Source organism: Artemia sp. Qi Xiang Cuo, chromosome 2 (genome assembly GCF_049724085.1).
Source record: "Artemia sp. Qi Xiang Cuo chromosome 2, ASM4972408v1, whole genome shotgun sequence".
Lineage (NCBI taxonomy): Eukaryota > Metazoa > Arthropoda > Branchiopoda > Anostraca > Artemiidae > Artemia > Artemia sp. Qi Xiang Cuo.
Window position 1 is genome coordinate 64,227,193 of NC_142795.1, and position 18,496 is coordinate 64,245,688.

At 35.0% G+C, this 18,496-nt stretch overlaps 1 protein-coding gene across 1 annotated transcript in view; it reads right to left on the minus strand.

Annotated features, from left to right (window-relative positions):
* Positions 1-581: 581 nt before the first annotated feature.
* The window catches only part of LOC148955489 (importin subunit alpha-5-like), a 36,627-nt gene continuing 18,712 nt past the window's right edge, over positions 582-18,496 (minus strand). The window contains exons 3-7 of the mRNA XM_089107488.1: positions 17,179-17,257; positions 12,706-12,777; positions 6,909-7,062; positions 4,968-5,223; positions 582-725 (exon numbers count right to left, since the gene is read on the minus strand). Of these exons, the coding sequence (XP_088963614.1) occupies positions 582-725; positions 4,968-5,223; positions 6,909-7,062; positions 12,706-12,777; positions 17,179-17,257 (705 nt within the window). The remainder of the gene's footprint in view (positions 726-4,967; positions 5,224-6,908; positions 7,063-12,705; positions 12,778-17,178; positions 17,258-18,496) is intronic.

Genomic DNA, 18,496 nt, shown 5'->3' on the forward strand with positions numbered 1-18,496 from the left:
TGCTTCATATACAACATTTCCAAAAACTGAATAAAAGCTTGTGTTAAAAAAAAAAAACAAATTGGAGTAAAAATCATTGCTTTGGCATCAAGTTAAAATACAGTTGACATTTGAATGAGATTAATTACAGTCGATCACAAATTGCTCGATAAAGAAAAACTGAACTGAAATAGCTTAAAAATTAGCAAGCTTAACAACTGAATTGATCGCAAACTTCAATAGCGAATTCCTACTGAGCCTGGTAGTTCTTAATTCATTCTTAGGTTTATGAAAGTTCATAATAGCTTTGAATGGCCATATAGAAACCAAAAAAAATAAGAAAAAATAAATACAACCAAAACATACAAAACAACCAAAAAATAAGAAACCAAAACGATGGTGATTTTTTGGGCAATTAGGACAGTTTGGCCGAGGTCCTTGCCGAAATATCTGCTCCGTCTATTCATTTCTTCTTTTCCAGTGGCTGAAAATCTCCTACTTAAATTCTTGCTTATTGTTACTTTTTTTTCTTTGTATTTTATCGTTTTTTTTTTCAGAGGACGACAGCAAACCAGTAGGATTACAATATAAAAATCAAAGGACTAACCTAATATTTCGGAATCAGAAAATGTGAGGAGGTGCTTTAGACCATGTAAAGACAGCTTATCCTGATCAAATGATAGGTGAGGATCCTTGTTCCTGCACAGCTCCGCCAAGATCCAAGCAACATTCCGCAAAAGTGATAACTGAAAATAAAACCACTTTAATAACAAGAATATCTCATGTGAATAAATGAGTTACTTTATAATTTACCAAGAATAGCTGTAACCTCTGCTATATTCAGAATGTGAACAACATCATCATGTTTAAGGAAAACACTTATAGAAAAGTTTTTGGACAGAAGAGGAAGGGGAAGAGAGCGTGCCAAACCTTGATTATAAAAAAAAAATCTATACCACATATCATAAATTTGCTCGTTTTAACGCTTATTTAGGGTAATCTTACCATTCTTAATTGTTAGTACCTATTTTGACATTTGTTTTTAGTTACATTATCATTCCAATTAATCCTACTGTTGTTGAAATTGCTAGTAATGTCATAAAGGATGTGCAAATATGGGGGCTGGAGTGGAACCGCGAACTAATTTGTAGCTACCAAATAAAACAAAAGCTGATTGAGATTCAACAGACCATTCATATAAATACACATGCTAAGAACGGACAGGATGACGGGGACTGGTCAGGGAGAGGTGGCATAGGGACACATGCCATTTACTAGAAGGCCAAAAACTACAATAACTACACAGACAGAAGGCCACAAATACCAATGAGGGAGCCAGAGTATCTTTGGTGTCCCCTCCCCCCTCCACCATAAATTATGTATCTTCTTCTGGTTCCCAGGACACCCAACATGAAGATGACAGCTTTTTACCAGATTTTGACGAATGAATCCTAGTGATGAGGATAGTAAAAATAGATTGGACTCCCCACTAAGTTTGAAAAGACCCAAAAACTCATTTTGGAACATATCCTGATGACAAAAATTGGTCACCTTCTCTCACTATGCTCTTAAAGAATACGAACTACGAAAAAGCAAAATTATCAGTTTCTCTACCATCTGACAAAGTTTAGTTTATATCTGATGTCTTTCAGCAGTGTCCTGATGACGAGAATTTAGGGGTCTCTCCCCAAAGGCCAGACCAGTTCCTGGATCCCTGAAAGTATAACTATGACAATACATCTTGTTTTTCACCAAGCTTCGTTAAAATCCGATATCCTTTTCTGCTAAATGTCCTGATAAAAGGATTTTATACACCATATCCCTCCGCGCAGATGAGAATGGATACAGGACACTAAAAACTAAATCTATGACCCTTTGATTAAGTTTGTTTGATATCCAACAGACTCTTCTTCCAGATACAGGACCCCCTCACCCCCTATTTATCCCATACAATGGATGGGTCGGATGCGAATCGCACAAAGGAAAATTACTTTAGCAAGACACCTTGATGATATTAAGAGAACAAAAAATTTTGATTAGTTCCTAAAACCTAGAAAAGAGACGGAACTTCTTATCTCAGACTAGAAGAAATAGTTTTAAGCATCACATGACTCGGACGTTAAAATATCCCAATGAAGTTTACTTTTAGAATTATTTTTGCTTGTTGTTTGTAATATTTAGTATGGTCAATTTTTTTCCAATTTTTTACTGGAAAACTATTATTGGTTTTGTCAACTCTCGGGGAACTTTTCTGCTATGTCAAGAGCGGTAGCGTTTCTCCAAAACACAACAAATGTCTGAACCCAATACTCGAATTGTAGAACAGTCAAGTGTTTCCCCATCGTTTACAGTTGACTTACGTACTCAACAAAATATATAAATCTGACTTGAAGTAATTGAAGATGCTTTACCAAAAGCGATTCTGGTACGAAAAAGATATTTTGTTTTTTAAACTTAGAAAGAATCAGGATTTTGCAGGACTCAGCGAAAAAAATACCTTAAACGATAACTTGAGTCGACATCTTCGATATTGAAGTCCATTTTACTTTCTCTAAAAATCTTTATAAGCTTTCAACCTGAAAATGATAATTTTATTAAATGTGAGCCATCATGGTCTAAGATCAAAACCTGCCGGACAAGTTTAGTCCCACCAATATTTTTCGACAGAGGGCAGCCAAGCTCTTTCTTTATCTTTTCTTAGGGGGTTTATTATCTCATCATTGTATAAGAGGTATCCGGAATAAGCGAACATCTATCTTAACTAACAAGTTATGTACGTCTTTATAAAAGAGGAGGGGTATCCCAAAGATTTTTCAAGGATCCATTCAAATTTAAGAAAAGCTTTTTATTACAATTCTATTTGGTTTAAAAGTTTCACAACTTGAGACATGAAATTCTTCGTAGGAGAAACGTCTGACAATAAAATTTCACTTCTTTATTTATTTCGCTTCGATCCCATTTTTCTTTAGTCTATAGAAAATAGTAATAAATAAACATTACCGCTATTTTTAACATATAGTATTTATCTACATAGATTCACAGTTGAAAGCTATAGCCACCTATTGCACCACTTATTTAGTGAACAACCATTGTATAAATCACAATAATTTCCTAGATTGGAGAAGCCAGTGATTGGCTCTACAACATTGTTTATCATAGATTTCCGTGCAAAGGCAATTAGAAAACAACACAATGAATCTTGGATTTTCGGTAATTGGAGCGTTTGCCCAATTGAACGGATTCAGTACTGACTTATTTTCTTTTTCATTGCAGACAAAAAAGAAGAATACATCTATGGCTGTTTTCAGGTTGTTAGTCTAGTAACAAAATAAAAAGAAATATGAAACCTTAGACAAACTGAAGAGAGTGGTCAAGTAACAAACCCTGTCTAAGAATTCACGAAGAAAATATTGTCAGTAATTGGACACGTGAAAAAAGCAGTGTTATCCTTGAACAATAAGTGTTCGTGTTTACTTATGCCGCTGCCGCCAATGTTCGTAGTGCTAGCTACCGCTGGCACCACTTATTGGGGTGTATGTGCGGGGTCACCACTTTTAAAGGCAAAAATGGCGCAATATATATATATATATATATATATATATATATATATATATATATATATATATATATATATATATATATATATATATATATATATATATATATATATATATATAAACTGCAAATTGTCTCCCAAGAAGAGAAGCATGAAGATAGAACAGTTACACAACACATTAGCAAACCAGTAGTCGATCTTAAAAAATACCATCACCCAAACTTTTTGAATACTGTTTTTTTCTTCTGTGAAATTGTCTATATATAAAAAAAAAAAAAAAAAAAAAAAAAAAAAAAAAAATAAGACCTATAACGCTAAACAGTGGATATCAGCCTTTTACAAATTTTGAATTTAGTTTCCAAAAATTCAATACAGAAAAAATCGTAACAAAATAATTGTTAAATAGTCAAAATTCCCCGAACGCAAGTTTAAACAAATATTACACATAAATTTTGAGCGATAGAAAAATTAAAACTAATTTGAAATTAGCATCAAAAAAGAGTCCAGAAGAATCGACGTTTCGTTATCATTTAAGAGCAAAAATTCGAATTTTGCTGATGAATCTACTAAGTACGACGCATGTACTCTGGAAACCGTATGGACATTACCACAGATTTCATAAAACAGTGCTAAGATTCAGTAGAGCCAAAATTTACTTATGCAAGTTTTGGAAGCATATATTTGAGCCTATTACAGTTTGGTGACTGATTGTGAGAGGGGAGGGGGTGTCTGGATTGTAAACAAAGAGCCTCAGCTAAATTCCATAAGAAGAGTATGAAATTCTTTTCCGCCGGAGTGTATTTCAAACATTTTTGGTTTCGCCAATGGGGGATAGATTAATTGATCAAAATGTCGCCGTTGGGCCTGCATAGTAACTCATTCTTTCATTTCGGTGATTGAAACAGTAAAAATATTTAGTATTCATTTGAAACATATATGGAAGCTCCGAATACTTTAATAGCACACTTAGGCGCCCTTTCTTTGTTGTTGGATCGCTCCTAGAATTAGAAGAAATGTACGACAGAAAATAACGCTTGGCCGTTATCACGAGAAGGATGCTGCACTGTAAAAGTCGTCCCTTCAATATATTTGGTCAAAACCACTTACGGGGACCATGGAGAAGTACCACTGTCATCTTATGCCCAAACAGGCATGGGAAGACCTAGGTATAAGTAAGTACATCAACTGGAGAAGACACTTTGCAATTTTAAGGCGCCAAGTAAACCCTCTCATGAACTTTTTAAAAAACATCCAGTAAACCAAGGAGTGTAAAAGGTATGAGAAGAATGCGAAAGATCCTATCTTTTTTGATAAATTGTATGTATGGGCGGGGATTAAATTGCTTGATTTATAGGTTCAAAGCAAATTATAGTTGAAAACCCAATGAAAATTAAGGTAAAAAAAAGAAAAAAAGAAAAAGAAAGTAACTCACAGGGGTGGCTATATCAATTAATTTCAACAGAGGCCGTACAACGTTGCATCTAAGAACTTCAGCTCGAAGAACAGCCCCGATACGGACTATTTTTAAAAGGCCATAAACAGCTTTCTGGGCGATTTCGGTATAGCAAGAAGTGATCAGAAAGACGAACGCAGGAATGACACCATTATCAATAAGAAATTGTGTTTGCTCAGAAGTCCCAACAAATATTTCTGTTAAAGCCCAACAAGATTGCAACTGAATTTCAGGCCTAAAAAAGAATCCATCAGTTTTTGCTTTCTCTTTCCCTCTTAAAGAGGCAACTAGCCATGTTAAGGGAGACTGATAGATAATAACTAATAAACACAACAAAGTCCTTAAGGTTTAGACACAATTATAAGATAGGTTTATATCTCACGTTGAAAATTTAGAACTTTGTATACCCGAATTTATTTCTTTTGGTTTTATTTCCTTTTTTTGTAGATTAATTTGTCCAATTTTATTTTTTTCTAGTTTATTTAACCAATTTTTCTTTTTCTCACAGTTCATCCCTTGCGCAAAACATAACTTAGTGTCTGACTTCGACGAAATGTCTGCTGCTGGTTAAGATTTTTCCTTTTTTTCATTGAGCTGCCAATACAGGCTCTAAGCTACCAAGATTAAATTCAAGCGGTTTAAATTGTCAGGGATTTGGGACCAAATTGAACCCCTGCCTTAACCATGAACAAACCAAAGCCTATTTATCATAAATAAAAAAAAGAACTGAGTGCTAATCCAATTTATGTGCCCTAAGCTAAATTACATTTTAACAAAATTTGAATTCATTTACACTAAAATATTTCTACCCATTGATTTTCAAAATAGCTCCAAGTTTAACTACTCCCCCCCCCCCCTATTGTCTGTACTTTTAAAAAATTCAAATTAATATAAAGGGGGCATATCATGTATTTTAAACTGTATACCGGGGGGGGGGGGGGGATTTGTCATTTTTCAATTATCCTTCGATGAAAGTACAAACGACAGACATGAAGTTCTCCCCATCTCAGAGTTCTGCCACTCTGAGATTGGCCCAAAGGATATCTCTCTGCTGGAAAAAAAAAACTGATATGAATAAGCACTTTTTAATATTTGACATCCCCCCCCCCCCCATTTCCCAAATCCTTTTTTCTACTACGGACCATATATTTCTGTTAGTATTTGAATTGGGACATTTATGACAAACTTGGGATGGTCCTTATGTATTACTGAAATGTATTATCTGATGAACAGAAAAGTGCTAAGAGAAAGTTTCCTTTTTTTAAATGTTCACATTTTTGTACATGAGATGCGTATAACAGCACTGTATAGTCTAACTTTGGCCCACTATTAACCTTCAGACGAAAATTCTCCTTTTTATAACAAGTGACGTTAAAAATTTCAATTATTTGGGTCATATTATGGAAAACGATATAGCTTACGTGATCATACCACTAGATAAGTACATTTTTTGCAATCGTCTAGAAGAACGACAATGATAGTTTACAAGATTAGATGTTTTGTTACATGAGTCTATTAGGTTTTATCTTATTTGATTGTTGTGACAATCTATATCTAGCAGACTTTTGGAATCTCAAAGATCACAACTATTGTATCTTGAATTACATCACTGGAGACGTCAACTTAACAATTTTCATAGAAAATTCCCAATCAAATGCTCATACTTTTATCCCCTTGTCTCTACGGGTTAGACGTTACGATGTTGCGTCAAATCCTTCATTTCTTAAGTTGCAGCAAAAACTGGCACACAGAAATAAAAGAAGTTGTTTCAAAGGCACTGAGTAAATAATTAAATCAATTTTACAAAATGTGTTGAAACAAGAACAGCGATTAGGAGCTATTATTCTAAAATGTTCCAAAATTCCACCTTTCAATATATTCTTTTGTATTAACATAAAATGAGATAAAAAGTAAACTCACATATCTTCCCTTTGAATGAAATCAACAAGTTTTGGGACAATTCCGGCTTGAATAAAATTATCCAATATAGATTTCTTTGGAGGCTCGCGAGACAATATGTCTTTAGCAGCAAATGCAGATGACATCTGTTGCTCCGGATTAGCTGACATTATCCCTGAAATTTTCAAAAGAGATGAGAATCAAAATCCATTCATCTAATTCAAAAATCCAAACAAATGTTCCGACAAGATGCAAAAATCATGAATGTTACAAGAAAAAATTACTGGTATTGGGCACAACCTAAAAGACGGCTTTAATTGAAAGAAAGGAAAAAAAAAAGTCCAAATGGAAGTAAGCACTAATACGAAAATTTCTAGTCATGTGGCTATCTATAAAACAGGTTTTCTTGCTGTCACCAACTTTTGAAGAAACACATTTAACACTCAAGCACAGAATCTACTTGATTCTACGAATCAATGGAACCTAGAAAACATTTTGTATTGGCTCAATACTAATTAATTGTAAATTAAAAAAAAACCTACCCCTCCCCCTTGCACTTTGAGGGCAGACTTGAAAGGTATGCCAACAAAATCTGTTACCTTTTACTAATCCCAGCTATGTCTGAAAAGACATTTTATCAACAACCACATTAATCCAAGAGAAGACATCTTTTTCTACGTGTTGTTGCATAACAACAGGCATTTGTCTTTGTTATGCAACAAAGAGAAAATCATTATCATTTAAAACATATCTAATTCGTTTTCCTAAGCCCTCTAATCTAAGCTCCCCATTAGATAAATTTCTAACTCGAGGAACAACATCCTGAAGCTTCCCAGTCTTCAGCTCAAGCTTAATAACTCTATGATCGGATCCAACTAAATCTAGTACATCAATATCAATCGATCCAGGTACAAATTTCGTATTAATCAGCGCATAATCTAAAACACTTGGAGTTGGACCCGAAAGGCAAGTGAACTCGCCCAGACCCTTATCATTTCCAAACCTTCCATTCGCAATGATCAGACCATGTTCCCCGCAAAGCGCCAGGAGCTTTTATCCCCAAACATTTATTTTTCTTTTTTCATCCTTATTACTTCGCGGTAATCTACAACAAATTGGGACCAAATCCCCTAAATCTGGGATTAATAAATCTGGAAGCTCAACCTCAACGCCGGTATAAGCATTGAAATCCCCTATCAAAACGCACTCAAAATCACTATAACTTTCTTGTATTAGCGACAATTCATCATCTAAAATTTCCCAAGTATTTTCTCGATTATAAGAACTATTTTGTGGAGGGATACACACAACGCCCAAAATTAATCTCTTCCCACATTTAAAACAAATACGCACCCAAAGTAAATTTTCAGATCTACTATTAACTCTTTCATAACCATCAATAGCAGATGATTTAATCAAAACCAAAATACCACCATAATGTCTATTATTATTGCTGGTTTACGCACAACCTGTTCAACCAAATACCCTGAGAGAGGTGATATAGGAGAATGATCGTTCCATGTTTCAATAAACGAAATCGCATCAAACGAAAGTAATTCATCATATAAATAAGGCAACCTATCACGTAGTCCTTGTATGTTCCATGACACTAAACTCAGTTTATGGCTCTTTATTTCCTATGTATCTATGCTTTCTGTCAGTGCATTGATATCACTAGCCACTTCTTGGAGTTTCTCATTCCTGGCCTCTGCCGAGGAAAAGGCAAAATAGTAATACTCACGACTGCGACTATTAATATCTGTTAGCACTCGCTGACTATTATCAACACAATCACGGGAAAAACCACTGCGAGGTTTTCTGTTAAGTTCTTTTCTTGGAGAATGGTTTCCTCTGGATGCCGCGTTACGAGTGCCTGGTCAATGTAGGTCATTAGGGTTAATAACAGCACTAGCAGGTCTTTTAATTGCCGATACTGCCTGAGAATAGGCTGTTGATGATATCACTGTCTCGGCATCGCTATTACTGGCATCGCTATCTAGCCCCATCGGGATAACAGCAGGGTAATTTGGGAGTCTAGCACTAGGGGGTGGACCAAGATTTTTAACTGGCACCAAGTTATATTTAACCTCAATCACAGCCTTTCCATCGTACCTGAATAGTCGGCCTTGGATAAACAGCTTGTCACCTCTTAGCATTGCATCACGGCCGTCGTTCTGTGCAAGATTCATAATTTCCTTTAAGTGTTTACGGGCTTCTCTTTGTTTAGCTGTGTAATCTGGGGCCACCGATAGACCTGCCTTTCTCAATAAGGAACTATTTCTTAAGATGTAGTCTCTGATTTCGACCGAGTTTAGCTTCACTGCTAGTGGCCCTGATTTCAATCTAAAAATGTCACGTACATCACATCGACTTATTTTGAGAGAAGGCATAGCACGGTTTAATAAATCCATTATTTCTTGCTTCATAGAATACTCGCCATGGTGTTGCGAAGTATAATTATAAATAATCTAATTTGTTCTTTTCTGCTCTGTCTCGAGCTGGTTGGCTCGTTCAGATATGATTACTAGGTCTGATTTCACATTTTCCAGCTCTTTTTTAATTTCTTCATTTGTCTCAGAATTTCTAGATAGCTGTGTACAAATGTTATTCATCTGCACTTGTAAGGCAGCAATGCTATCCAAAAGTCCAGGAATTGCATTATCTTTCTCCGAAAGCGCCGGTAATAAATCCAATTTGAAATTTATTTCTCACAAAAACTGGGCATTTTGCATTTTTTCGGCCTCTAATGTTTGGTTTGTCATTTTCACACTTTGGATCTTATCGATGCACAAATGTAGTCCTTAGTTTGATCTAGTATTGTAACAAAGCAATAAGTTATTTTTCTTGTTTTCGAAAAAGATATTCACAATTTTGGTACAAAGCCACACACAGGTAAAAATTGATTACGCAAGTTGTCCGGATTTAATCCTTTATTTTATCAGATTGAATTGCTCTTAACTCTCTGAACTCTGAATCAATATAATATCTATATCTATATCTATATATCTATATATCTATATATATATATATATATATATATATATATATATATATATATATATATATATATATATATATATATATATATATATATATATATATATATTTGGCTGATTTTCGAAAAAAGGGGGAAAGACCCACTAAAATTTATAGAACCTTAATGATAATCACGCCATCATATTCAGCCTATCAGAGAACCCTACTGTAGAGGTTTCAAGCTCGTATGTACAAAAATGTGGAATTTTCCATTTTTAACTAGAAGAAAGATCACGGATGCGTGTTTATTTCTTTTTTTTTCCCAGGGGTGATTGCATCGAACCAGTGGTCCTAGAATATCGCGGGAGGACTCATTAGAACAGAAATTAAAAGTTCTAGTGCCCTTTTTAAGTGACCAAAAAAAATGGAGGGCAACTAGGCCCCCTCCCACGCTCATTTTTTTTCCCAAAGTCACCCGATCAAAATTTTTAGATAGCCATTTTGTTCAGCATGGTCGAAAATATTATAACTATGTCTTTTAGGATAACTTAATCCCTCGAAGCCTTCAGAAGGAGGGCTGAAAGTTATGAACTTTACCCAATGTTAACATATAGAATTGGTTATTGGGACCCGGCTCAATGGTAACCGAAACTCTAGAAAACGGTATTTTGATACAAATAGATACATCAAAAGAATCAAATTTTAATGCTAATTTCAAATATATAAGTTTCATCAAGTTTAATCCTACCCATCAAAAGTTACGCGCCTCAGAAAATTTGACTGATTTTCGAAAAAGGGGGACAGGCCCCCTAAAAGCTATAGACCCTTAATGAAAATCACACCATCATATTCCGCGTAACAGAGAACCCTACTGTAGAGGTTTCAAGCTCCTATCTACAAAAATGTGGAATTTTGCATTTTTTGCCAGAAGAAAGATCACGGGTGCGTGTTTATTATTTTTTTTCCTCAGGGGTGATTGTGTCGACCCAGTGGTCCTAGAATATCGTGGGATGGCTCATTAGAATGGAAATTAAAAGTTCTAGTGCCCTTTTTAAGTGATAAAAAAAATGGAGGGCAACTAGGCCCCCTCCCACGCTCATTGTTTTCCCAAAGTCACCAGATCAAAATTTTGAGATTACCATTTTGTTCAGCATGTTCGAAAATATCATAAGTATGTCTTTTAGGATGACTTAATCCCCCAAAGTTCCCGGGAGGAGGGCTGAAAGTTATGAACTTTACCCATTGTTAACATATAGTATTGGTTATTGGGAAGTATACAGTACAGACGTTTTCAGGGGAGATTTTTCCTGGTAGTGGGGGGGGGGTCGTGCAGGGACGTACGCAGGGGGGAGCCTCGGGGCCCGGGCCCCCCGAAATCTCACGATTTTTTTCATTTTCCCATAATTTTCTGATTTTTTCTCACAGAATAATGGGTTTAAAGGATTTGGCCCCCTCCCCGACACAAATTCCTGCGTACGTGCCTGGGGTCGGGGGTTATGTAGGAGGAACTTTCCATGAAGGAAGTTTTCATGGGGGAAGGGACATTGCTATAAAGGGGACGCCGGACTTCCCAGCATTATTTAAAAAAAGATCAGAAATTAAATATAAAAAAACAAGTTTTTCAACTGCAACAGCAGCAACATCAAAACTTTAAACGAACAGAAAATATTATGTACATGATTGGGTTCACCCCCTAGTCAATACCTCACTCTTTAAGCAAGAGATTTTTTAGTACTTTCATAAGAGCTATTTATTCTAATTAACGGTCTTTGTGATTAAGCGGTCATTTTTAAAGAATTGGAACAAAATTCGAACTTTCGCTTAAAGAGCATGGTATTGACTACGGGGCAAACCCCCTAATATACGTATTAAAAATATATGAATATAGAAGTTCGTTACGTAAGTTAATTCGTAAGTTACGTATATTTATTACTAATAAAAACGTTCGTAAATAAAATGAAACAATTTTCGAGAAAGCCATTTAACCAAATAAAAGTAAATTAATATGAAAATTTGGTTTTAATTGTTCATGTACTGTGAGCCAAGATCAAAACCTGCATTTATTCAAAAACGTTCAAAAATTAAATAAAAAAAAAGAAGTTTTTTTAACTGAAAGTAAGGAGCGACATTAAAACTTAAAACGAACAGAAATTATTCCGTATATGCAAGGGGCTGTCCTCTCTACGATATTTCGATCATCATGCTAAAGTTTGAATTTTTCCCAAATATATTTTTTTTAAACAATAGAAAACATTAGCGAAAATACCGAAGCAGTGAGGCGGAGGCCGTTTCATTCATATACGAAATCCATTCTTGTCGTTTTAAGTTTCATCGTTGCTCCTTACTTTCAGTTAAAAAAAACTCGTTTTTTTTTATTTAATTTCAAATAAGAACAGTTTAATAAATCCAGTTAAACTCCTTTCCCTGAAAACACTATGCACATGGTATAATTACTATAACAGGCTAGCATAATCAAAATTAGTATATGATTCAAGTTAATATAAACCAAATTAAAGGCAATTTGGCGTAAAACTAATCTAATAAATACATCAAGAAAGATCAGTATATATATATATATATATATATATATATATATATATATATATATATATATATATATATATATATATATATATATATATATATATATATATATATATATATATATATATATATATATATATATATATATATATATATATATATATATATATATAGACAAAAATAGTTAATCAAAAACTAGACAAAATATAATACATGTCCTTAATTTCGAGGAGTCCAACCTCCATGGACCCACCCCTCGCTAAACCACTAAACTGTGACTTAAGCAAAACAAATTTACCTTGAATAATTTCTGGAAAATTCTGATAAATTGAGCCTCGTGACCCCATCATCAGCTTATTTTCTTTGATATTCTGAAACAAAATAAGTAGAATTCCTAATGGTTCAAATTCAGGACAATGATTGAATATAATTGAAAAAAAAAAACATAATTGAATGATCTCTAATTCGACTTCTTTTTTCCACGGAAAAAGCGAGCCTCTTCCCATCAATTTCATAAGAGAGAGAGAGAGTGAAAAGAGAGGCAATTACAATGATGCTAAAAATTTCTGTGGTATATTTCATTTTCCTCTCTTCCTCTACTGAAACTACCAATGTACAAGTAGAATACAGAAATCGAATGCGGTTATCGCAAATTGAATAAAATGGCAAAATTGTATACTTATACCAAGAGATATAGTAACAGATCACCTAACAAAGAGCCCTTCTTTTCATTATTAAAGCGGGTCAATGAAGGGTCTAGCCACCCCTTCCTTCAGAAAAAAATTAACAAACTATATTCGAGGAGATAAATAATAAATGCAATATTTTAATTTAAAAGATAGATACAACATGGTTTTGAGCAAAGCCACATTTTATGTGAACTTGACCCCCTCCCTCCTCCCAACAAAGAACGATTTTCAATCAAGACAAGTGCCCTTGATTAGTCGGGTTGTGAAACAACATTGCTGCTTTTGTGATCAGCACGATAACGAAAACATATGAAATCTATTATCGTTCCGACACGGGTATCACGAAACAGAAAAGGGATGTTTGAAATATATGCAGTAAGCTTTCCAGAAAATCAATTTTTTTAAGCTTCCACAAAAAATTGAAACTATTATGTTCTAGCGTACCAAATAGTACAAATAAGACGTAAAACAAAACTGCATCAGCCAAAATAACAAATTTCTACTAACTATGTAAAGTCAAATCCCAAAAGCAATTTGGGATTCCTGAGGAATATCAAATTCCTCAGATCCAAAATTTGAGTAAAGGGAAAGGGATCTTCATGTTCCTACCATAAGGATATCTACCTGAAATGACGTTCCAAATGTTTTATGTGTGGGGGAGGGGATGACAAGAAGCAAAATTCTTGTCATCAGAAAATCTTCCCCAAACGCTTGTCCGATTGGCAAGAAGTCAGAGTTGGTGTACTAGTTGCACCTTTCAGGGTTGATACCTGACCCGGCCACTCTAGAGGGGAAAGGAAGGGGGATCCTATTTTCTTAAAATCACACCTTCCAGAAGATGTTGTAAAGTATCAATGAAAATTTGCAACAAGTTGGTTTCAATATGTGAATTGGGCTAATACCCCAATTGTGCCTTTTTGGAGTACAGTTCCAACCCAAACTTTGTAGGGAGGGGGTCCCTACATTTCTTTTACCAGTATATCCACACAAATTGAACATCAGATTTCGAAATAACTAGGTGGGGGAGTAAAAGCTAGTGTACTAGTTGTTACTATTGAGAATCCGGTTACAAATCCAGCCTCGGTGGGGAGGGGGTCCTAGGTGTGAATTTAGTTCCAGGATGCAGTCTGATTTCTGCAGATTTGAGGGTGACTTTGGTTCTTATGATGATAAAATCTATCAGAAGGGGTTGTCAGAACTCAATCAAACTTGGAGGGAAGCAAGATATCCAGTTCTGGAATTTTGGGAGCCAGTATTAAATAAAAATTAGACGTTATGGTGAAAGGGAGTCTTTTTAATCTTATGTTTACGACATATACCAGAAAAGGTAATCAGACATAAATCAAACTTGAAAAGGTTAAAGCTAGTAATTTCAAAAAAATCAGACTTCTACCAGAGCAATGTGTCGGATTTTAAAAGTCGGGTGGAAAATCAAAAATCTTCCAGGTTGCGTATTTTGAATGGAAGGGGGAGGGGGTAGACGTAAGTACATTTTCGTAATTGGAGCAACTAGCACAGGAGATGACTGATTAATCCCTTGATTGAGAAGCAGCGGTCCTGGTTATAACACTTCAGAGTCCGGGATCGATTAAACTTCTGAATAAGACTAGATAGGGAACCCCTAATTCTGATCACGAGCACATCTAATAGAATCAGATGCCAAATCGCAGCCCAAGCTGATGGGAAGAAAGAATTGGTTTCTAATTGTTCTGTTTTAGGATCTACATCTGACCCAACATCTTTGAGGGGGGGCACAAGGGTTTAAAAATGTCTTATGAGTAGATAAAACAAATTCTGTCGGGTTTGTTGTCTTATTATTTAAAAAAAAAAAAGTATTTTTTGGCGTATCATTGCCTAAAGTAGACAAAACAAATTCTGTCGGGTTTGTTGTCTTATTTAAAAAGGGGCTAGATCACTCCCTGGATGAGTAATCTTCCAGGTTACGTGTTTTGAATGGAAGGGGGAGGGGTAGACGTAAGTACATTTTCGTAATTGGAGCAACTAGCACACGAGATGACTGATTAATCCCTTGATTGAGAAGCAGCGGTCCTGGTTATAACACTTCAGAGTCCGGGATCGATTAAACTTCTGAATAAGACTAAAATAGGGAACCCCTAATTCTGATCACGAGCACATCTAATAGAATCAGATGCCAAATCGCAGCCCAAGCTGATGGGAAGTAAGAATTGGGTTCTAATTGTTCTGTTTTAGGATCTACATCTGACCCAACATCTTTGAGGGGGGCACAAGGGTTTAAAAATGTCTTATGATTAGCCCGAGTTAGTACGCGGGGATGATGGAATTCATGGAATTCATTTAGTACGCTGGGATGAGGCTCTTCTTCGAAGAGCCTGAGGAGGATCGAAGGTCTACAATGGTTCGACTTTGTCAGCAATGAGAAGCTGCTGCAGCTCACCAAGCAGTCTCGGTTTTCGACCCAAGCAGCCGAGCGAACACTACGATGGTTCGGACACCTACTTCGAATGCCTCCACACATACCTGCGAAAACGATCCATCACTTCGACCCTGTCAAAGCCGGTTGGAAGCGACCTCGCGGCCGACCGAAGAAACGATGGTCTGACAGCCTGTCCGAGTTCCTGGCGATGGCAAATATCAGGTTGAGCGATGTGCAAACGCTTGCCATGGACCGAAGTGGATGGAGGAGGCAGACCTCACTCTCTACGCCGAGCAGCGCCCGGCAGGAGACATGAGTCAAGTAAGTCAAGATGATGGAATTCGATAAACCAAACCGATCAAAAGCTAATTATAGTTTCAATTATGCTTTCCCCACAGGAACCGAAACATACTCAGAGGTTAATGAATTTCTGAGCAAACAACATTTTCAAACTAGTTACTACAAACATAATATCGTTTTTCATCTGGCAAAAGAGGATTAGAATAGTACCTATAAAATTAAAGGACCTGACACAGTTTGAACAAGATAGAGTTATGGTAAAGATTTTTTTTTGTGCAAAAAACCTTAAAAATTCTTGCCAATAATGATCGATCGGCATCCATCCGTGGGAGAGTTTGAACGATGTTAAAAGTAAAACAGATATTTAATGCTATATTTTGACAAAAAAGAATTCGGGCTTATTTTTTGGCGTACTATTGCCTAAAGTAGACAAAACAAATTCTGTCGGGTTTGTTGTCTTAATAAAAAAAAAAATTGGTATTTTTTGACGTATCATTGCTTAAAGTAGACAAAACAAATTCTGTCGGGTTTGTTGTCTTATTTATAAAAAAAAAAAAAAAAAAAAAAAAAAAAAAAAAAAAATCTGGACCATGATATGCTCAGAATCGTAGATATAGCACGATTTTAGTTTTGTCTAAAGTACGAAACTATAGTACGATTTTAGTTTTGTCTACTTTAGTTTTGTCTAAAGTAGACAAAACAAAATCTGTCGGGTTTGTAGTCTTATTTATATATATATAAAAAAAAGGTAATGTAGCAGATATCCCAGTCTATTCCTCCTTTGAGGTGGAATGTTAGGGATGCTTTGAAGCATAGAGCAAAGGCCCACCATACTTAAATATTGTTTCTTCCGTTCCAGTCTTGGGACTCGTCCATAATTTATTACCGGCTGAAAGCTGGATAGGTTTTATTAAGTTGGGGGCTAGATCACTCTCCCCTTTGCCGACACTGACATCAATCTGATGAAAATATTCAGAATATTTTGTTTGAGTGTCCGTCTTCTATAGGTGCTTCCAGCATCTCAAAACAATATTACCATCATGCAAAAATCCAAGAAACATTTTTGGCTCTTATTATTTCAGTATCACAAAGGATATTTTTCCAACAAACCCTAATTTCCCCAGAAGTAATATTCCATAGACAATAACTCATGCCTGATCACCATGTGTTAGCTGAAAAAAAAAGATTACTAAGAACAGCATATTCACCCTTAACCCTTTAATGTAAACTGCCAGTTGGAAAGTACCCAATCAAACACTAATACTTTTTATCTTTGCTGACCCTTCTTTTCAAGACATGAACACTGAAATGTCCCTGCAAGCCCTAGCCCATGCACACTGAAATACACAATTATCCAGATGTTAAATAAAGAAAGGTGCACACATTATCAATTCCGAAGATTTCAACCAATTCCAAAGATCGTCATCACCGGAAAACATCGTCGGTAGGCAGGCCTTCTTATGTAACTAAAAATATAAATAATGATAAGACGGAAAAAAGGCCAAAAAACATATGCTAAGACATCCAAAAGAACTGTTTGGAAGAAAACTGGGCATAAACATCTTATAGATTGTTATATATATTAATGAAAGCAATTTTTTCTACAGAGAATGGAGACCATACCCTAGTGACTCATAAAAGAAAAATCAATAATTTTTATGGATATTTATTTTTCGTTCTCTTTATTTTTCATTCACTTATTTTTGTCCCCTCCTCCTTTTTGACCAGTTTTATATTCTTAATTTTTTTCTTGACTTTAACTATATATATATATATATATATATATATATATATATATATATATATATATATATATATATATATATATATATATATATATATATATATATATATATATATATATATATATATATATTATTGACAAATGAAATTTCTCCCCACAATTTTCAAATATGTTAAAAAAAGGAATACAAAATTATTATTTTTTGGGGTTTAGGGGGAAAAAAGGTACCTACGTTAGGTTAGGTTACATATCTCAATCAATCTCAATGATTGTTTTGATGAATAATCTCATTGCTAATCATTAACTTAATTAAGTTAATGCACCTGGGAAAAAAATCTTTATGTTGAATTAATTACAGGAGACACCAAGACAACAGGAGCCCCCCTCTACCCCCCTCCTTATCGGTGCCCATGCACCCATGGGATTTCCTTTTAAAACAGTATATTTATAGTGTTTTTTTGTTTTTTTTTTGTGTTTGTGCAATTCTTGTGCTTGTGTAATTATTTGGGCAATTATAATTGCCTAAATATAAATATAAAAACATCTGCCAGCCATGTTCTAGAAGAAAAACCCTATCTCCTAAGGAGTGTCAAGCTGTAAATTTTTAGTGGGGACTGAGCTAATAATTTACCCTTAAATATCGTCGATCATCTTTTTTTCCAGAAGATGAACCCATACAAAACTTGAAATCTTCCCACTACCTCCCTTCTAAAAAAAAAAAATAAAAAAAAATACCCCTGCTGAACCATGAGTGCTAAGCTTTAATCTTTATTAAGAACAGGAGCTAGTGATTTTAATTTAATTGGATTAAAAAGTATTAAAATTGAAATTTTTTGGGGGCCTACAAGAAAAATGTAAAAAAAAAAATACCCCTGCTCAACCATTAGTGCTAAGTTATAATTTTTAGTAAGGACAGGAGCTAATAATTAGAGTTTGATTGGATTACAACGTATGAACAGTG